Genomic DNA, 22,946 nt, shown 5'->3' on the forward strand with positions numbered 1-22,946 from the left:
ACATATAAAGGTCTTCATTTTTTGTTACTTTGCACTGTTCCCAGTGAGTGTTACTTTCTTCACAACATAAGTGGGAGGGTGGCTGTGATCTAGAGATATTTTATGTCAGTACTCCACCACTTGTGTTCAATCCCACTTTAAATCCTAACATCCAGCATGGTTTGAATAAGTAAACCAGTCACATGGTATCTGAAAAACAAGGTACCATACAGATAGACTGAAGCTTCTACATAAGAAGATATCACTAATGTCTACCATTTATTTTTTATTATTTTTTGTTTTTTGAGGTGGGGTTTCACTCTTGTTGCCCAGGCTGGAGTGCAATGGTGCAATCTCAGCTCACTGCAACCTCTGCCTCCCGGGTTCAAGTGATTCTCCTGCCTCAGCCTCCCGAGTAGCTGAGATTACAGGCACCCACCACCACGCATGGCTAATTTTTGTATTTTTAGTAGAGATGGGGTTTTGCCATGTTGGCTAGGCTGGCCTCGAACTCCTGACCTCAGGTGATCCACCCGTCTTGGCCTCCCAAAGTGCTGAGATTACAGTCATGAGCCACCGTGCCCGGCCCAATGTTTAGAATTTAAAACCAAGTGTGATTGCTGGTACGCCAGCAATTTTCTAGATGAAGCAGGTCAGTTCTATAAGGCAAGGGTATACTGTTAGATAATTTCAAACTCTAGGAGCAACAATATTCTAGACGGAGTAAAACTACCACCAAAAAAAGCTGAGCAGTACGAGCTGAGACAGGTACTGTCCCAACTTGTGTTTCAGTTTGTCTTATCATGAACTGAATCTGGAATCAAAGAGAAAACTGCTTGGTAGACTTAAAGAATCTGCATGTCTTATCTGAAGTCTAAGATCTGAAAGTAAACAAAAAAGGTAAGAGACTGCATCAGCCTTATGTGTGGTAGAAAGCAACAAATTAAAATATGTATTGCAACTGAAAAAAGAACAGTACACATCTAACATAAAAGAATTAGCGCAAAAAATGCTGAGGTTCTCAAAGTGTTCGCCAGAGAGTACTTTCACTTTTCATAGGGAACACAGCGACATCTACGGGACACTGTGAGAACTACTAGCGCAAGGTAGTTCATAGTTTCAACATTAGAATATTCCATATTCCTTCTGGTGATGTCATATCTTTGCTAAGGTGGGTTTTCAACAATAATAAAAAGCAACTTCCTATGAAGAATCACTGTGGAAGAAGACATGAGAGTGCAGTTATCCTTATGATCCCAAGATGTGGGAAGTTATATAGTGTACAACAGGCAGACATGTCCCATTAGTTAATTGTAATTATGTACTAATGGAATAAAAATGTTACGTTTTCTCTCAGTATTTGTATTTTTCAAAAACTCCTGTTTTAAGACTTAAATACTAACTAGTAAGCACTTCTTAATAAATGGAACTGTTGAGTATTTCTTTAGGTCTAGGGACACACTGCAGAAACATTACAAGGACACTGAGGACACTGAACTGAGAAAGTCTGGAAACTTTGATAGAAGTAATGGAGAGCTGGGCTCCACTGCTGAAAAGAAAAGGGCAAAAGAAGAAAATGAGAACCAGGCTCCACTGCCACAAAGAAAAGAAAGGTCAAAAAAGCTTTCTGTCGCCACTAAAAAAGAGAATAAACTCAATACCTGGAAAACTCAAGAACTGAAGAAAGATGAGATTTCTGCAAACGTGTACACAAGAGATGATACTCACTGGTCTTCAATGTGCTTCTGAGGACAACATAGGCTTTGGAAATTTATCAGTTAGGGTCCTAGTAGCATGCACATAGTACACTGAAAGAGTTTAACTAAAGAGAGTTATTAAAATTGGCTACTTATGGAGATGTGATTAAAGTTAAACCAACAAGGAATGAAAAGAATCTGAGGACAAGCAACAGTAGAAATCCATTATCACTCTTAGCCTGAAGGGGCGAGAGGAACTTAAATCATTCCCAGAATCTGATTTAGACTAAATCTTAAAAAAGGAACTATCCAACAGGAGTTGGTGGCCATAGATGAACACTGTTGTGAAAAGCAAGGCAAGGCAAGGAAGGAGAAAGGGAAATACACACTGCTACTTTCCTTTCCTCCTGGCTCTTGGATCTCCTAACAGTGTCTCTCATTCTAAGTCAGAGCCAAGTAATTCGAGTAAACTTTGTAGTCATCAACCCATAAACAGGGTAGGACAGGGAAGGAAGGAGACTGGAATCCACTGGGGAAAAACAGAAAACCACCACCTCAAGAAACAATAATATATGTTTTCAGTTCAGCAGTCCAATGAGAGTGATTCTCCAGCTGGAACAAATGTGACAAAAAGAGGGAAACTTTGGGATCATATGGGAGGATGAGAAATAGAACAGTAGGAGACAGAGATAATGGGGAATATAAGGCTATGATCTTGGCAGGAAAAGTCGGCCTGCTATAGATGTGGGTTACTGCCTCTGCTCCCTTTATAGGAAAGACAAAAACAACTATGATAGAAACTACTATGCTCTATCAACTATGCACAACTGCTTCCTAAGTCAATCCACATCATATAAAAAGTTCCAAAGACTCCTAATTATTCCAAACCTATTGTATACTTTTCTGCCTCCATGTCTTTACATATATAGTTTCTATTTCTAATCTTGTATCTTATTCTCCAACTCAAACCTATATTGTTATATAAGGTTTTCCTACTATTCTTTCCCCCATACCAGTCCAAATTCGCCTCATCAAGGGCAAGTTAAACATCCATCTCTTCTACAAAGGCATCCTTTAAATCCAGCCCACATTTTTTCCCCAAGGTTTTTTTAATGCAGCTATCTTTTTATGTATCCTTGTAGGAACTTATGTTCTCAAATCTGAGGACTCATGGTTGTCATCATTCTGGAAGTTACTGGCTATTATTCCTTCAGACGTGGCCTCTGCCCCATTCCTTCTAATCCCTACTTCTGGAACTCCACTCCGTGTGTTAGTCATTCATTCTTAGTTTATCCTTCATGTCTCTTAATCTTTATTTCATATTTTTCATCTCTTAATCTTTTTGTGTTGTATTCTGGGCAACTTCTTTAACTCTTTCAGGCCACTAACTCTCTCTTCTTCTCTTTAACATATCCTCTTAGTTTTGATGAACATTGATGCAAAAATCCTCAATAAAATACTGGCAAACCGAATCCAGCAGCACATCAAAAAGCTTATCCACCATAATCAAGTGGGCTTCATCCCTGGGATGCAAGGCTGGTTCAACATACGCAAATCAATAAATGTAATCCAGCATATAAACAGAACCAAAGACAAAAACCACATGATTATCTCAATAGATGCAGAAAAGGCCTTTGACAAAATTCAACAACCCTTCATGCTAAAAACTCTCAATAAATTAGGTATTGATGGGACGTATCTCAAAATAATAAGAGCTATCTACGACAAACCCACAGCCAATATCATACTGAATGGGCAAAAACTGGAAGCATTCCCTCTGAAAACTGGCACAAGACAGGGATGCCCTCTCTCACCACTCCTAGTCAACATAGTGCTGGAAGTTCTGGCCAGAGCAATCAGGCAGGAGAAGGAAATAAAGGGTATTCAATTAGGAAAAGAGGAAGTCAAATTGTCCCTGTTTGCAGCTGACATGATTGTATATCTAGAAAACCCCATTGTCTCAGCCCAAAATCTCCTTAAGCTGATTAGCAACTTCAGCAAAGTCTCAGGATACAAAATCAATGTACAAAAATCACAAGCATTCTTGTATACCAATAACAGACAAACAGAGAGCCAAATCATGAGTGAACTCCCATTCACAATTGCTTCAAAGAGAATAAAATACCTAGGAATCCAACTTACAAGGGATGTGAAGGACCTCTTCAAGGAGAACTACAAACCACTGCTCAATGAAATAAAAGAGGATACAAACAAATGGAAGAACATTCCATGCTCATGGGTTGGAAGAATCAATATCGTGAAAATGGCCATACTGCCCAAGGTCATTTATAGATTCAATGCCATCCCCATCAAGCTACCAATGACTTTCTTCACAGAATTGGAAAAAACTACTGTAAAGTTCATATGGAACCAAAAAAGAGCCCGCATCGCCAAGTCAATCCTAAGCCAAAAGAACAAAGCTGGAGGCATCACGCTACCTGACTTTAAACTATACTACAAGGCTACAGTAACCAAAACAGCATGGTACTGGTACCACAACAGAGACATAGATCAATGGAACAGAACAGAGCCCTCAGAAATGATGCCACATAGCTACAACTATCTGATCTTTGACAAACCTGACAAAAACAAGAAATGGGGAAAGGATTCCCTATTTAATAAATGGTGCTGGGAAAACTGGCTAGCCATATGTAGAAAGCTGAAACTAGATCCCTTCCTTACACCTTATACAAAAATTAATTCAAGATGGATTAAAGACTTATATGTTAGACCTAAAACCATTAAAATCCTACAAGAAAACCTAGGCAATACCATTCAGGACACAGGCGTGGGCAAGGACTTCATGTCTAAAACACCAAAAGCAATGGCAACAAAAGCCAAAATCGACAAATGGGATCTCATTAAACTAAAGAGCTTCTGCACAGCAAAAGAAACTATCATCAGAGTGAACAGGCAACCTACAGAATGGGAGAAAATTTTTGCAACCTACTCATCTGACAAAGGGCTAATATCCAGAATCTACAATGAACTCAAACAAATTTACAAGAAAAAAACAAACAACCCCATCAAAAAGTGGGCAGAGGACATGAACAGACACTTCTCAAAAGAAGACATTTATGCAGCCAAAAAACACATGAAGAAATGCTCATCATCACTGGCCATCAGAGAAATGCAAATCAAAACCACAGTGAGATACCATCTCACATCAGTTAGAATGGCCATCATTAAAAAATCAGGAAACAACAGGTGCTGGAGAGGATGTGGAGAAATAGGAACACTTTTACACTGTTGGTGGGACTGTAAACTAGTTCAACCATTGTGGAAGTCAGTGTGGCGGTTCCTCAGGGATCTCGAACTAGAAATACCATTTGACCCAGCCATCCCATTACTGGGTATATACCCAAAGGACTATAAATCATGCTGCTATAAAGACACATGCACACGTATGTTTATTGCGGCACTATTCACAATAGCAAAGAGTTGGAACCAACCCAAATGTCCAACAACGATAGACTGGATTAAGAAAATGTGGCACATATACACCATGGAATACTATGCAGCCATAAAAAATGATGAGTTCGTGTCCTTTGTAGGGACATGGATGAAACTGGAAAACATCATTCTCAGTAAACTATCGCAAGGACAAAAAACCAAACACCGCATGTTCTCACTCATAGGTGGGAATTGAACAATGAGAACTCATGGACACAGGAAGGGGAACATCACACTCCGGGGACTGTTGTGGGGTGTGGGGATGGGGGAGGGACAGCATTAGGAGATACACCTAATGCTAAATGACGAGTTAATGGGTGCAGGAAATCAACATGGCACATGGATACATATGTAACAAACCTGCACATTGTGCACATGTACCCTAAAACCCTAAAGTATAAAAAAAAATAAAAATAAAAAAAATAAAAAAAAACAAAAAAAAAAAACCCAGAAGTTATATTTCCTATTTTTTAGTTCTACTTGGTTCTCTTTGTTATCAGCATCAACAATTTATCAATAATGGTCAATAATGTTTCATCTCCACCTTTCCCCCATAATTATTTGAAGCAAATTTCAGACATCTATAATTTCATTTATTTATTTAAAAACTCTGCTTAGTCTTTTTGGCTCATCACCCATCCTTTGCTCATGTTTTCAAACTCCTCTATTCTTTAAATACTATAATCATTTAAATATTTAAACACAAACTTTAAAATATTTTATATTATATATTTAATAATCCCATTATCTGCTTCTGCTTGGTCATGGTGGCTATATCCTCATGTATTTTAAAATTTTGTAAACAAGCTCATGTTGGTAGAATTATTATTCCCTAAGCTTCTGAAATACAATTTAATAGTTTTTTATTTTGTCTCAAACAATTTATTTTTAACCCACCAGGCTTTAGGGTCCTTTATGGAAGGAATACCTCTGGCACTTCTGCATTCTTTAGCATTTCTTTTTAAAAATTTTTCGTAAAATTTCATTAATTTTTAAAATTGTTTTCTTTTTTGTGTGCATTTATTTATAGAATAGAGATGAGGTCTCGCTGTGTTGCCCAGGCTAGTCTCAAACCATTCTCCCACGTCAGCCTCCCAAAGTGCTGGGATTACAGGCATGAGCCACTGTGCCTGGTCTCTATTACATTTCTCACAGTGCTAAATGGAGGCCTTGAGTATTAATTTACAGATCAGAGAGGTAAGAAAAAGCTAAAATGCCTATACTATGTTGTAGAGCAGTGATTTCCTAATAATAAGTGAGGCACAGAGAATTAAATCAGATTCAGTTGTATAGAGTGAGATGAGAGTAGGTAAGGAAGACATTCTCTTTTTTTTTTTTGAGACGGAGTCTCTGTCACCAGGCTGGAGTGCAGTGGCGCAATCTCTGCTCACTGCAACTTCTGCCTCCCAGATTCAAGAGATTCTCCTGCCTCAGCCTCCTGAGTAGCTGGGACTACAGGTACGCACCACCATACCCAGCTAATTTTTGTATATTTAGTAGAGACACGGTTTCACCATGTTGGCAAGGATGGTCTTGATCTCTTGACCTCGTGATCCGCCCGCCTCAGCCTTCCAAAGTGCTGGGATTATAGGCGTGAGCCACCACGCCCGGCAGACATTTTTTTTTTTTTTTTTTTTAAGAGTTTTGCTCTTGTTGCCCAGGCTGGAGTGCAATGGTGCGATCTCAGCTCACCGCAACCTCCGCCTCCCAGGTTCAAGTGATTCTCCTGCCTCAGCCTCCTGAGTAGCTGGGATTACAGGCGCTTGCCACCACGCACGGCTAATTTTTGTATTTTTAGTAGAGATGGGGTTTCGCCATGTGGGCCAGGCTGGTCTTGAACTCCTGACCTCAGGTGATCCGCCTGCCTCAGCCTCTCAAAGTGGTGGGATTACAGGCATGAGCCACCGCGCCCAGTCCTGACATTTTCAAATTTATATCTGCCCTCCCTTCTCAGATTCTGACCTGTGTCTATTTGGGAATCACTGTATTGACTAGAATGTGTTGTATTCTTTGGGTATGCTGCAGCAAAAAAAAAAAAAAAAAGTTGAGCAAAGCTCCTTTTCAGTTTTAATTATTTTCATCCATCCCATTAATACTTAGTGAATATGTATACTAAGTGTCTTCTGTGATAGAGATACAAAGATAAGTAACATATGGTCCTGCTCTCAAAAAGTTCATAGTTTTACTTTGGAAGACGGAAATTTTGGGAGACAGAAATGTAAATCAATATTGGCAATATGGTGGCATATACAATATGCACAATGACACAAAACAGAGAGCTGACCAATTTTTTTGTAAGGGAAAGGTAGTAGGAAGATCAAAAAATATCATAATTGCTCAAATTGGGTTTTGAGAGCTATATCTAAAGATTAAAGGAGAGGACAAAGTAATCAGAGGGGAAAAAACATACAAAGGTAAGGAAGTATATAGTACATCATAGGGATAGGAAACAGTTTCATATAGTTAAAGCCTAGAATATAAGTAGAAATGCTGTGAAAAATAAGAATGAAAACATGGGCAGAGATAAGTCATGAGGAGCTTAGCATAACTTGGAGTAGAATTTGGTCTTTAACTTGTAAGTTATAGGCTGGTACTAAAGGGTTTTGGTGTAAGGAGGGGTAGGGATTGGATCACATCAGGCAGTACAGGCTGAGTATCCCTAACCTGAAAAGCTCCAAAATCTGAAACTTTCTGAGCACAAATATGACAATGAAAGGCAATGCTCATTGGAGGATTTGGGATTTCAAATTTTTCAGATGCTCAATCAGTTTGCATTTTTAAATGCAAAGATTCTAAGATCTGAAAAAAGATTTGGAATCTAAAATACTTCTGGTCCCAAGTATTTCAGACAAAGGATATTCAACCTGTATAGTTGCTAAAAAGAAAAGCACTGGGATCAAACTGCCTTGCGTATGCATGCACACTCAATAAATGTTTGTAGAACAAACAGGTTAAATCTTTTTTTTTTTTTTTTGAGATGGAGTCTCGCTTTCTTGCCCAGGCTGGAGTGCAGTGGTGCGATCTCCACTCACTGCAAGCTCCGCCTCCTGGGTTCACGCCATTCTCCTGCCTCAGCCTCCCGAGTAGCTGGGACCACAGGCACCCGCCACCAAGCCCGGCTAATTTTTTTTTTTTTTTAGTCGAGACGGGGTTTCACCGAGTTAGACCAGGATGGTCTCGATCTCCTGACCTCGTGATCCGCCTGCCTCGGCCTCTCAAAGTGCTGGGATTACAGGCGTGAGCCATGGCACCGGGCCCAAACAGGTTAAATCTTAATCCCAGACCACTTAGTAGTTCTGTGACTGTGAGCAAGTTATTTAACTTTGCTGGGTCTCAGATTGCTCACCTGTAAAATATGCATTAATGGTATCAACCTTGCAGCGCTGTGTGAGAATTAAAGGAGTTAATACAACTCCAGTACATAAGTCAATCTGAATATGTTGCCTTTTATTATTAGTGTGATATGCAATGAAGAAAATCTACACTGCCGAAAGGATAGACTAGAAACAGAGACAAGTTTGCTAACTCTAATGAAGAACAAAAGCCTTGGCTTCAGACAGACTTGACTTTGGTGAGAGATGCTTGTGTTGATTACTGGCTCCACCACTTTCTAGCTGTGTGGCCTGAGAAAAGTAACTTAAACTCTTGGAACCTCAGTACTCTCTAAAATAGAAATAATTGTATGTATATCATAAGATTATTGTGAGGATTAAATTAGACACTATACATAAGGTTTTTTGTTCAGAATCTATAATGGCAGTAGAAACTTCAGTTTAACATATGGGAGGGTGAGGAAGAACAGATTCTGAACACAACTTATTTTTCAAGAATCTTGTCTGTGAAAGAAAGACCTATCAATAGAGCTAGGACGAAGCAAAACAAAAATTTTTAATGGGAGGAATGTGAGTATATCCAATAAGAATAAGGTATCAGAAGAAAGAAGTGGTTAAAAATATAGGTGCTAATAGGGCTAACTTATGAAACAAGGCTATAGGAGACTAGAAAGAATGGAAACTAGAGGGCAACTTGAATGATCATAGACTCTAAACAGGAAAGAGAGAGACTTCGTTCTCTGAAACCAAGGAAGAAGATACAAAAAAATTAGCAGGTGATAGGAGAAAGCTGAGGTCTAATGGTCTTAAATCTAATCTATAAAACAAAAGCAAAGGAGTCTGACGTGGGGTAGAAGACTTGAAGAGACAGGCAAAAGAAAAGTTGCTGGTAATGAAATAAAAATGTAAAATGTGGGATACTTTTACAAGCCTAGCTAAGATTGAAAACTAAAATTCACAGTAGTAAATGTGATCATTTAGGATATAGAGCAGAGAAGCAGCATTCAGGATATAGAGCAGAGAAGCAAAATAGAAATGATTTGCTATTGGGAGTTTCCACAGCAGGTAGGTATAAAGATAAGGTCAAAGGATGCTGTGGTGGTATCAGTAAAGAAATGCTTCAGAGTAACATTGGTTTTAGGGTAAATAGAGAAGAAAATTAAGCTTGGAAGGGGCTGATAGAATCAAGGAAATGGAAATATTTGATCAAATATCTAGCTTTGTGGTAATAAAGAAAAGAGCTAGAAGAAAAACAGTAACAAGAGCTATCATTTACTGAATACCATTATGTACAAGGTATTATCCTGGGTGCATTAATTAATTAATTAGCTAATTAATGAAAGGGTTTCACTCTGTTGCCCTGGAATGCAGTGGCACGATCTCAGCTCACTGCTGTATTCAACTCCTGGGCTCAAGTAATCTTGCCTCAGTCTCCCCAGTAGCTAGGACTACAGGCTTGTGTCCCACACTTGGCTAATTATTCTAGGTGCTTTATGTAGTTTATCATTCAGGAGAACAAGAGAATTGGTGAAAGGTTGGCATATAGATTTTTTTTTTTTTTTGGGAGACAGAATTTCGCCCTTGTTGCCCAGGCTGGAGTGCAATGGCATAATCTCGGCTCACGGCAACCTCCACCTCTCAGGTTCAAGTGATTCTCCTGCCTCAGCCTCCCAAGTAGCTGGGACTACAGGTATGTGCCGCCACGCCTAGCTAATTCTGTATTTTTAGTAGACATGGGGTTTCTCCATGTTCGCCAGGCTGGTCTTGAACTCCCAACCTCAGGTGATCTGCCCGCCTCAGCCTCCCAAAGTGCTGGGATTACAGGCATGAGCCACTGTGCCCAATAGGTATATCGAATTTAAGATTTCAATTTGTGTAGCACAATTCATTTAAAATGACAAAGGAGTAAAGGTATACTAAAGTTCAGGAGTTCAAAGAAGTTTAAATAGTGGTATATTATATGGGTTGTTTACATACACAGTCCACCCTCTGTATCTGTGCGTTCCTTATCTGTGGATTAAACCAACCACGTCTGAAAATATTTGGGGAATAAAAGGATAGTTGTATTTGTACTGAATATGTAGACATTTTTTTTCTTGTTAATATTCCCTAAACAATACAGTATAACAATTTATATAGCATTTACATTGCACTAGGTATTATAATTACTCTAGAGATGATTTAAAGTACACAGGAGGATGTGTGTGGGTTATATGCAAATACACCATTTTATATAAAGGACTTGAGCATCCATGGATTTTGGTACGGGGAGAGGGAGTCCTGAAATCATTCCCCATGGATACCAAGGGACAACTGTAGGCAGATATTTTAAATCCCTCATAATGATGGCAAATGTTGCAAGGAAGAATAAAAGTCATCCTTAATGAATATCAGAGAGTACCTGATGTTCAAGAAATAACAGAAACAAAAAAGTAAAAAAAGTAGGCAATTCTATACTGTTGACCTATGAACAATACAAGTTTGAAATGTACAGGTTGACTTATATGTGGATTTTTTTTTCCATAAATATACTGGAACCTTTTTTGGAAATGTGCAACAGTTTGAAAAACCTGCAGATGAATCAGATAGCATAGAAATATCAAAAACATCACAACAAAGATATGTCATGAATGCATATATGTAGATACTAGTCTATTTTATCATTCACTACCATAAAATACACAAATCTATCACAAAAAGTTAAAATTTATCAAACTTACACACAAACTTACAGACCATACATGGCACCATTTATAGTCAAGAGAAATATAAACCAACATCAAGATGCAATATAAAATCGTAACTGCATAAAATTAACTGTAGTACTGTACTACTGTAATAATTTTGTAGCCACCTCCTAATGCTCTTATGGTGAGCTCAAGTGTCAACAGTATCCATTTAAAACACTATGTAAATCTAATTATTTCTGCCTGAGCAGTTCATCTCTCCAGTAAATTGCATATGGCAGTAAAAGTGATCTGCCTCAGTTCTTGCATATTTTTCATGGTATTTAATGCAATACCATAAACCCTGAATAATACTATGGAACTCTTACAAAGTACCACTAGTGATGCTGGAAGTGCTCCCAAGAAGGGGAAAAAAATCATGACATTACAAGAGGAAGCTGAACTGCTTGATATGTATCCTATATATTGAGGTTTGCAGTTGTAGCTTCTGCCATTTCAATATAAATGAATTCAGAATAAGAACCATTGTAAAAGAAGAAAAGGAAATTTCTGAAGCTGCTGCTGCGGCTAAGCCAGCAGGCACAAAAACCTTGTGTTTTTTGCAAAATAGACTGTCTATGTTATCAGTAAGGCTTCTGGTCCACAGTAGACTATTAGTAATTAAGTTCTGGGGGAGTCAAAAGTGTCATGTGGATTTTTGAGTACACGGGTTGGAAATGTGGGCTTGTGCTCCCTAGCCCCTGCGTTGCTCAAGGGTCAACTATACAGCTCATAGTCTCAAAGAAGTCATATAGCTCCAGAGGAATATATGACATGTTATTTATTTATTTATTTATTTTTTGAGACAGAGTCTCACTCTGCCCAGGCTGGAGTCCAGTGGCACGATCTTGGCTCACTGCAACCTCTGCCTCCCAGGTTCAAGTGATTCTCCTGCCTCAGCCTCCCGAGTAGCTGGGTTACAGGCATGCGCCACCATGCCCAGCGAATTTTGTATTTTTAGTAGAGACGGGGTTTCTCCATATTGGTCAGGCTGGTCTTGAACTCCCGACCTCAGGTGATCCACCCGCCTCGGCCTCCCAAAGTGCTGGGATTACAGGTGTGAGCCAACGCACCCGGCCGACATGTTATTTTTAACAGCAGTGGAATCTGGAAGCAGCAAAGGAGGGGTAAAAAAGGTAAGTGTTATAGCTTTGTTACAAGTTAAAAAACAGTATCTCAGATTAAACAATATTCCCAATGTCAGACAGTTTATAACATGTAAAAAATTAAAAGTATCTCTGTATTCCTACTCTTGTTCTGCTATATTATAGTGCTTTACTCCCCATTAAAAAATTTGTGACCGGGCGTGGTGGCTGCATGCATTTTTATCCTTTTCTAGGGAGACAGCATCTTTCTCACTGCCATGGTTGCTATGAGAAGTAATTACCTCATTTTCCTAAATATCTGGATAGGTCTTTACCTCAATATTCTTATTCAAACCTCAGAATCTGTTATCTGATAGGAGACTCTGGAAGACAAACTGGACATGAGGAACATAGCCCATTCCTTCTTTTCTGTTGAAAGCCAGGCTGTTCAATCGAAGTAGTTTGCTCTTTTCCTCCATGCTTTAAATTTTACATAGATCGGGGCCTACAGTGATCTAAGAGAGTGGACATAACCCCACTCTTGCTGCATACCCAGCCATACTCTCAAAAAACAGCTTATTTTTTCAGTAATATGGATGATATTTTATTTTCCATTAGTCATTTCTTTGTTTCTCTCAACTAGTTCAAAACCTGGGCAACTCCACACACACAGCTTTTTTTTTTTCTTTTTTGAGACAGAGTTTCACTCTGTTGCTCGGTGCAGTGGTGCAATCTCAGCTCACTGCAACCTCTGCCTTCTGGGTTCAAGCAATTCGCATGCCTCAGCCTCCTGGGTTAGCTGGGATTACAAGTACCCACCACCATGCCCGGCTAACTTTTGGATTTTCAGTAGAGACAGGGTTTCATCATGTTGGTCAGGCTGGTCTCAAACACCTGACCAAGTGATCTGCCCACTTCGGCCTCCCGAAGTGCTGGGTTTACAGGCGTGAGCCACCACACCTGGCCCACACACAGCTTTAAATTGGTTACTTTAGTGTCTCATTCTTAAGAAAGCCATGGATGGCCACACTTTTTGCCCAAATATACAATATGATAAACAGAGATCTTAAAAGAGACCTCAGAAGTGGTAGAGACAATTCAAGAAGAAAATTTAAAACTGATATTCTCAGTTTTAAGAGATATTATCTCCATGAAAGAAAAATAGGGTGTTGTTTTTCAAAAACTAAACAACAAAAATGAACTTCTAAAAATTAAAAATACGACATCAAATGTAAATTTTTCAGTTGTAAAAATTTCCTAGAAAGTGGAACAAAAAGAGAAATCACAGACAAAAGAAAATCACAGGATCAATCTAAGAGGTTTAACTACCAAGAGAAAACACTAAAAATGGACATGAGAAAATTATCAAATAAATAAGTCAAGGAAATTTATTGGATCTGAAACAAATAAGCTTTCAAACTGAAAGTGCCACACAATATCCACCAAAAAGAATGAAAGATACCCAAGTAAGATACACTATTGTGAAATTTCAGAATCCCGGGGAAAAAAAGATAAAAAGTTTTTAGAGATCTAGCAGATCTAACAGATCATGATTAAATATTAAAAATCGAGGGAGACACAGAATTCTCGACTACTGTAATACTGAGGCTAAATAATAATTACACAACTCAAAATTAACAAAAGTAATTTCCAACCTATTAGGTTGGTGCAAAAGTTATCACAGTTTTTGCAATCAAAAGTAATGGCAAAACTGCTATTACTTTTGCACCAACCTAAAAGAATTCTATACTCCAAGTATGATAGTAGAATATACATATTTTCAGACATATATCATCTCTATAACTTTATTTCATTCACCCTTTTCTCAGCATGAAAATGAAGGATGTGATTCACCAGCATGAGGAGGTAAAGTAAGAAGATGGAGTGATCCAAGACTCAAGTGATCCAATGTAGAAGAGAATTCTCAAGATGATAGTAAAACAAAGTCTCAAGATGAAAGCTGTGTAGCAGCTACATAAATTGGAGCAGAAAGATGTAAGGCCCCAGAAAGGATGCTTCTAATGGGGAAGAAATGCGGACTAATAGATAACCAAGCATACCTGCTTACATACAGTTGTTTTAGAGTCCTTCTGGAGCTTTTGGGGATAAATAATAGGTACGCAGAAAACTAAGCAAAACAAAACAAAGAGGTATTTAGTGGCCCTAAGGTGAGGGAAAGGTATTAAAAAGGAAATATAATTACCGTTACAGAACATGGTTCATCTATGGACAATATTTATAGTTATAATAAACACTAGATTACTGATTTAACATAATTATCTAGGAGAATGAGAATAGGAGTGTGGTGGTTTAAAAGTTAAATTCCAATCTTATTTCATGTAGTGTGAGTCAAAAATTTCTGAAAATTAGAAACCAATAAATGAAAAGTCTCTTGGGTTCTTATAAGCTTATTTTGTTATTATTATTATTATTATTATTATTATGAGATGGAGTCTTGCTCTGTCGCCCAGGCTGAAGTGCAGTGGCGTGATCTCAGCTCACTGCAACCTCCGCCTCTGGGGTTCAAGCAGAGCCTCAGCCTCAGCCTCCCAAGTAGCTGGGATTACAGGCGTCTGCCACTGCACCCAGCTAATTTTTGTATTTTTAATAGAGATAGGGTTTCACTATGTTGGTCAGGCTGGTCTTGAACTCCTGAACTCAGGAGATCCGCTCGCTTCGGCCTCCCCAAAGTGTTGGGATTACAGGCATGAGCTACTGCACACGGCTAGCTTCTTATAATCTTGTGATTTACCTCACCTTGCCATTTCACTCCTGTCATCATACTGTCATACCAGTAACGATAATCCTTTCACAATCTCAACTGTCTGCATCCTTCTCTCTGAACATTATCTCCTAACATTCTAGTTCACTCTCTCTAACACTTCAACATCCACTGATATGACAATCCCACTGTTAGTCCCAATCCATGAATCCTACCACCTTTTTACTTGCCCTAACTGCTTCGATACTCTCTTTCCCTCCTTTCCCAGTGATCCATCAACATTTTTTTATAGTTCTGCTTTTAACAACACTGAAATCTGTTAAAATTGTTCTAAGCTTTGGTTCTAAGGACAGGGCTCTTCTCTGTTTCTAATATTGATAAAGAACTACTACTACTATGTTAGTAACGTTATTCTAAAGGAAAGGTGCAAGGGAAAGGGTTAGCAGGGCTTAGTGTAACATTTTGTCTTTTATTTCAATCTCTCATGGGAGCTTAAGCTTTTTATAACAGGAAGGCTGAGGGAATTCAGGAAAAATGAAAAATTGCATAGCTACAAGAAAATATAAAAGAGTAACCCGACAGAATAGAAAGAACACAGAGCTGGTAGTAAGTAGACTTCATTAAGAATCCTGGATTAGGCCAGGCACGGTGGCTCACGAGTGTAATCCCAGCACTCTGGGAGGCCGAGGTGGGCGGATCACCTGAGGTTGGGAGTTCAAGACCAGCCTGACCAACATGGAGAACCCCCATCTCTACAAAAAATACAAAATTAGACAGGCATGGTGGTGCATGCCTGTAATTCCAGCTACTCAGGAGGCTGAGGCAGGAGAATCGCTTGAACCTGGGAGGCAGAGGTTGCGATGAGCCGAGATTGCGCCATTGCACTCCAGCCTGGGCAACAAGAGCGAAACTCCATCTCAAGAAAGAAAAAAAAAAAATCCTGGATTATACCCTAGGCTAGTTATTTAGCCTGAGGGCCATAATTGCCTTAGTTTGTAAAATGGAGCTAAATTATACCAACAATTTAAAAACGTTTTTTCTAATAGCAAAATCCAAATGAGATTTTACATAAAATCCCAAAACAACAAAAAAGACTGTGTTGCGTCCTGAGACAATTCTGCAGAACACTGAAGCTCCACAGAACATAATTTGAATTTTTCTAGATCATTCTAGATCTAGATCATTTCTAAAATTATCCTACAAGTCTAAAAAGAACTATGAATTTTTTATCTTGAAATGAAACAGTACAGACAACTTAGTTCCGGAATGCCATAGAAGACGAAGTTGACATACGAGGCAAAATGCTGGAAACAAATATGTCAGTTTAAAGCAACATTTTCTATAAATTTTTTCTTCTTTTTTTTACTAAGGCCACTTGAAATGTTTCCATCTATAAATATTTTTATAAACTTTTTTAATAAATAGTCTATAAATATAAGGGATAAAAGAACAGAAAGCACATGAAAATGTAAAATATACTATGTAAACAGAAGGAGCTATTTTAATAGGGAATGTTGTCTCTGCCAAGGAAAAGTTTATAATCAAATTAGGGATAAGAAACATGCCTATCAAGAACCTAGAGGATCTGCTTAACATGCACAGTGTCTTCCAAGTTTTAAAAGGAGCATTATTCCAAAGTGGGAAAAATGCCTGATGCCATTGAGGCGAAAAACATTTTTAGGTGAAGATTACAATGGTAGGTAAAGAACAAACAACAGTTATCGCAGTCTTTTATTTTTCTAAGCTTGTAGTTTAGGTAATTTAAAATCGTATTATCTCTTCCAGGCACTCTTCATCTTCTACTGTTTCCTCCTCTGTGCTACTGTTATCTTTCTATCTCATTCAAATCACCAGAGAGAAAAAGAGCATCCATGTAAAAGTTAAGACACTGAAGGTCTAGTACCAGTCCTGAAATTTACTGGTATGTAACTAACCTGGATCTTGGTTTCCTCAACTACAAAATAATAGTAAGATTCTAAATTACTTGTAATTTCTCTTTTCAATATAAAACTTTATTAACAATAACCTTGTTATAAGAAAAATCTCCTAGCTAGTCATTTTCCCTCTAATAACAATTCTTTAAGTTTCATTTTGATATTACTCGATAATTACCTTAAATAGGCTCGAAATGAAAGGAAATGACATTCAACCAGTTAGTTCTCCATTCTCAAATCCCCTTTCATTATATTCAAATTCATAGCCATACTTCAAACCCCAGGCTAAAAGAAAGAATACCCCTGAATGGCTTAAATGTACCAGGCAATGCAAGATATTTTACATACACTACTCTCGGTTTTTCATCCTAACAGTTCTGTATTACATTCTTACCTCCACTTTAGAGATTGCAAAACATTGAATGCTTTAAAAACATTTTGGTGATTACTGTTCTAGCCTCTACTTTTAAAATTGGGAAAGAATTAAAATTGAATGCTTTCCCAGTTTTAAAAGTAGAGGCTTAGAACAGTAATCACCAAAACATTTTGACAGCACACATAGTTAAGCACTGTAAATCTGCTTTCATTAACATAATTAATTTTTAGAGTAACATATGTACCATCAACCTAAATACCAAATAATAAAAAAGTTTAGTATCTTTCTTAGTTTTTAGATAAAATTACGATTACGTTTTAATATTTTCCTCTCACAACCCAATGAATGGATTTGAATCTAAAAGTTATCACTATGGATTTAAATCTACTGTGGTCCAAGTTAACTTCTGTTGGGTTCTATGGCCACAGACTGAATTCTAGCTATTCAAATTATTCTTGAAAGACACAAACACACAGAAGGCTGGGTGACCAAGCCTAATAGCTCATTTCAAATATAGCTTGAATAAGATAACCTACACATGGTGAGCCAGAAGAATCGCCTTAGTTGTTAGCGCATTAAGATCACCAATATGCTTCAATATTACACCTTACTGATCTTTAAGTTTGCTACGAATGAAACATTTTCAAATTACTACACAAATGGAAAGATCCTACAGCAATCTGATATTCATCTCAGATTTATGTATAACTCATTGAATAAGAAATGTAAAAAAAAAAATCTCAGTTCTATTTTTATTCTTGTTAAGAATGCAACTTGTTGAAGTCTTCTAAAAAATGTAACACTTTAAAATGAATTATAATTAAAATTCAAGTAAAATGTTAGTCCTCTTACCCTGTCCAGTTCCAGTGTAAACTTCTGGTCCCATGACTGATTGGAAATGGGTTTCCAGCTAGTTTGGCCAACCACAGTATTATCGAGCTTCAAAACAGCGCAGACATCATCTGTAATTAAAATTTACAAACTTGCTTAAAAACTTTAAACCTTTATAAAAAACAAGTACTGCTGTTTAATTAGCAATAAAAGTCTTAAGACCCTTTGAAAATAAAGTTTTTCATAATCAATATTAAAACTTTTGAATCTTAAATGGCTAGTTTTACATATACATACACTCCTACTAGACACTCCCAAATTGTCTGACAAAAACACAAATAGTGACTGTTATCTCTTTGGTTTACACTGGCATGTGACTGAAAGAACAGATAAATAGTAGTTGTTTGCCACACTGTGTTTGTGTGAGTATCAATCAGTTTTTCTTTCTATATCTGGTATTTAGAGCTTGTTTCCTTAAACAATTATTTTCTTATTTTTCTTAAAGCCTCTCTCTAGTCTACACAGGAAAGCACAGGCAAATTCACTTTTGTATTCTACGGTAGGTTGAACTGTCACATGCTTTTCCCCCCAGTTATACATCTACATATAGTTAATGCTTATACTTCAGAATTTCTCCCCAGTGCTTTCCAAACCTCTTGCATTTTACTCTCCTCAAACCAACCCCTACCATCCCCCATCTCAGTGGACTACCAGGCTACTATCTCAGTAAACACATCTGGATCAGCAGTTAGATTACCAAAATTTCAATGTTACTATTAAAGTGTCACTAAATCATTAAAAGAATCAAGGCTGGAGATGGTGGCTCACACCTATAATCCCAGCACTTTAGGAGGCTGAGGTGGAAGGACAGCTAGAGCCCCTGAGTTCGAGACCAGCCTGGGCAACATAGTGAGACCCTGTCTCTAGAAAAAAAAATTAGCCAGGCATGATGGCACATGCCTATAGTCCCAGCTACTTAGGATGCTGAGGTAGGAGGATCACTTAAACCCAGGAGGTTGAGGCTGCAGTGAGACATGATTGCACCACTGCACCCAGCCTGGGCAACAGAGCAAAACGCTGTCTCAAAAAATAAAGAAAAATAAAAGAATCAAGATACGATTCTACAAGAAGGACCAGTCTCATAGCTTCTGTATACCTTCAGTTTGGCATAAGAGTGATGCTCAATATTTCATTCTTTCAAAAGAACTAATGTTATTTGTCATTCGGTTTTCTAATGTATCTTCAACAAAATAGAATTTGTTGCCTTTTTGTTTCCTGACATCACAGGTTTTAATATTTTTAAATTAAATTATAAAAACCATAATTTTAAAGTGTTTTGTCCAACTTGAACACTTCATAAATCCCTTGTATAGGCACTTTAGTTTGTTACATGATTTTTAAAAATCTGGTTACTGAACTGGACAAGTCATCGGTTTTTAGAAGATTTCGACTACTTCCGCTTTTACTTTTACTCGTTCTGCTCATGAAAGATGATCTGGTTTCACTTGGACTCCAACCAGGCAGTGCAACTGATGTTGCTTTTGACCGTCCAGGGACATTCTCTAGGATATCTTGGCAGCCCATGAGACGAACTTCCAAACTACCTGTTGGCAAACATAAATATCAAATAAGAACATCAATCCTTAATCTATGGAATCCTTAATCTAAATCTGTTACCTATTCAAAAAAAGAAAAAAAAAATCTGGTAACAAAAACTCTTCTCCCAGAGGATCTGTGAGGTAGCTATCATCTTTCCTATTTTAATTAGAGAAACCATTACAAATTCTTTAGACAACTATAAGAAATTTTATAGAAAAGAACAGCACCTCCTGGCTGGGCACGGTAGCTCTCTCGCCCGTAATCCTAGCACTTTGGGTGGATTGCCTGAATTTAGGAGTTTGAGACCAGCCTGGGCAACATGGTAAGACCCTGTCTCAACTAAAAATACAAAAATTAGCTAAGCGAGGTGGTGTGCGCCTGTAGTCCCAGCTACCCGGGAGGCTGGGGCACAAGAATTGCCTGAACCCAAGAGGCAGAGGTTGCAGTGAGCCGAGATTGCGCCACTGCATTCCACTAAGACTCTGTCTCCAAAAAAAAAAGGAACAGCATCTCCCAAAAGTTGTCCGCCTATAGGGCATAAAACAAAAGTTACATAAACTATGTTGGTAGAGGTATGGGAGGAGAAACATAAAGCTAAATAATATGCCATTAAAATGGCACATGAAAATTGGAAATAAGGAAGTCTCACTATGTGAATAGTAACTATGTTTAATAGTTATGTAGTTAACACAGAAAAGAACTTTACAGGGTTTTTGTATAACTAAATACATTTGTGTTCTATTTGATGTAAAATGACATCATCTTTCCACTCTGTTAGTTTAATTAGCCAAAAAATTATGGCTTGTAATTAAACATAAAATAACTTCAATTTATTTAGGTAAATAAATACTAAAGGTGTTCAAAATGAAAATAAAGAACTATGAGTCAGGTCCTCTGGATATATGGCTTTGTCATTATTTGGGCTAGACATAGTATACTAGAATTTAAATAATGTTTCCGTATTAACATTTTAGATACTGTACAATGAATAACATTTTAGGAGGAATATTTCTGGTAAAAGTTGTCCCATTAATTTAAATAACTACTTAATTTTACTTAAAGTTAAATTGTTTTTAGTAACACTGAAGTCCTTATGTATTTCTATCCAAGTAGTAACAAACAAAGCTTCCCAATTCAAACTACCAAAAAAAAAAATCAGACAAAATATATGAAAAAAAGGTTAAAGACACTGGACATCAGGCAATGAAGAATAGTGATCCCTGAGAGATGGGAAACAAATGAGATAAGCCCTAAGATTGCTCCAGCTTACTGTCTTAAGAGTTTCTAGGACACAGTGCAGGGAGGGGGAAACTCAGGCAGAGCCAAGCCGAAGAGACAGAAATGAGAGTACAAGGAAACCAAAGCAGCTACAGTTCACAAGGCAGTTAAAGCTGTTCATAGAAAGAACTCCTGAGATGGTCAGAGGGTTTTCAAGTATTCATCAAAGTACTAATCAGCACCTGCCTATGAAGAAAATATCTGAGGCAGGGGAAAGAACCCACTGAAAAAGTTAGAAAGAACAATACTCAGTGCATATAGGTAGGAATAGTGTTTGTTACCACCAGCCAGGCTTGAGAATCTCAATTCATGAGGCACTGAAGAAAATATCCAGAAGCGTCTTGCCCCAGCAGTAGAGAATAATTACCCCTAAACTAGATGATGCTTGTTTCACATAACAAATCTTAAAAGCAGTATCCAAAAGGGCCATATTGTTTCCAAGTAACTGTGTCCTAGAACAAAGCTCAAGAATATTTATAGAAATACAAAAATATTCAGCATCCAACAAGGTAAAATTCACAATGTCTGCCATCTACTCAAAGACTACCAGGTGTATTTGTTTTCTATGGTTGCGCTACAAATTATTACAAGCTTAGTGGCTTAACTGACATAAATGTTAGGGTTAGAAGGCAAGGACATCAAAACAGTCAATTTACTGAAAATGTGGCACAGACACATGGAAGAAATGAGAAAGACCTAAACCAAATTTCTAGTGATTAAAAAATGGCAATATCTGAGATTAAAAAAAAAAAAAAACACTGGATGGGACTGCAGGCAGATTAAACATTGCAAAAGAAAAGATTAGTGTCCTTGAAGACATAGCAAAGAAATGATCAAAAATAGAAGACACTAAAGAAAGACCTGAGAATAAAAAAAGAACAGTGCATATATTAACTGTGAGTTTAACTTCAAGTGGCCATATATGTGTAATTGAAATTCCCCATTAAGAGAGAACAGAAAGAATTGGAGACACAAAATGTATTAGAAAAAAAAAATGGCCATGAATTCTCCACATTTGATGAAAACTATAAACTCAAGAAGTATCCAGAAAGTTCAACGAACACTAAACAAAAGAAACAGAAACAAGCCATACTAAAGCACACCATAATCCAATTTCTCAAAACGAGTAGTGAACAAGAAACAGTAAAAGTAGTCAGAAAAAAACATGTTACGTAGAGAGGAACAAAGATTAAGATGGCAGGAGATCTCTCATGCAAAACAATGAAAGCAAGACCATACACTTAACATATGTAGAGTTTTTGTATGTCAATTATTCCTCAATAAAACTGCCCTAAAAACTGGATTACTGATGATGGTGAAATAGGCATATACATTTACTAAAAAAATCATACTGTGTATGTTTAAAATGAGTGAATTCTATGGTATGTAAACTATACCTCAATAAGGCCATTAACGTTGGGAGGTGGAGTGTCAATAATGTTTTGCTAGACTGTGGAAATTTTACCTTACTGTACAGAGATAACACATTAGGTATATCACTTTGAGTTCAAAAAATTTGTTGTGTTTCTTATTTGTTTTGTTGTTGTTAAACTGGCAAATTTAGCTAACTTCCACTGTAAATGCTCAGCTGTAAAATGCATCCTGGGGAAACTGAAAACATCTGGCTACTACTTCAAACTATGGTAGCTTATTAAATATTTTAGTAATTTCAATACATCAGAACATGACAATGCTCAAGACCTGCTTTCATTTAGGAAAAAAAATCTAAAGGGAGTTCTTTATTAAATATCTAGAAGTTTCTTTATGAGGTGACACAATTACATATAAACACATTAGAAATAGCTTAAAACTACATTCATAAAGCACAATATGAAATTTTTAAAACAAGCAAATCCAAGAAGTAAATGTTGGTATTCAGAAGTAATAACTATGAATTGCATTAGAACAAGTAAATGCTTTAAAAAATTTCTTTC

General features: G+C 37.4%; 1 protein-coding gene across 4 annotated transcripts in view; it reads right to left on the reverse strand.

Moving 5' to 3' along the window:
• PKN2 (protein kinase N2) overlaps nucleotides 1-22,946 on the reverse strand; it is a 143,683-nt gene that overhangs the window by 33,967 nt on the left and 86,770 nt on the right. For 3 of the 4 annotated variants that reach the window (XM_032155444.2, XM_032155446.2, XM_058439615.1), the window contains exons 7-8: nucleotides 19,554-19,739; nucleotides 18,157-18,266 (exon numbers count right to left, since the gene is read on the reverse strand). In XM_032155444.2, the coding sequence (XP_032011335.1) occupies nucleotides 18,157-18,266; nucleotides 19,554-19,739 (296 nt within the window). The remainder of the gene's footprint in view (nucleotides 1-18,156; nucleotides 18,267-19,553; nucleotides 19,740-22,946) is intronic. The other variant, XM_032155445.2, reaches the window with a different exon arrangement.

Source organism: Hylobates moloch, unplaced genomic scaffold (genome assembly GCF_009828535.3).
Source record: "Hylobates moloch isolate HMO894 unplaced genomic scaffold, HMol_V3 SCAFFOLD_5, whole genome shotgun sequence".
In the NCBI taxonomy this organism is placed as follows: domain Eukaryota; kingdom Metazoa; phylum Chordata; class Mammalia; order Primates; family Hylobatidae; genus Hylobates; species Hylobates moloch.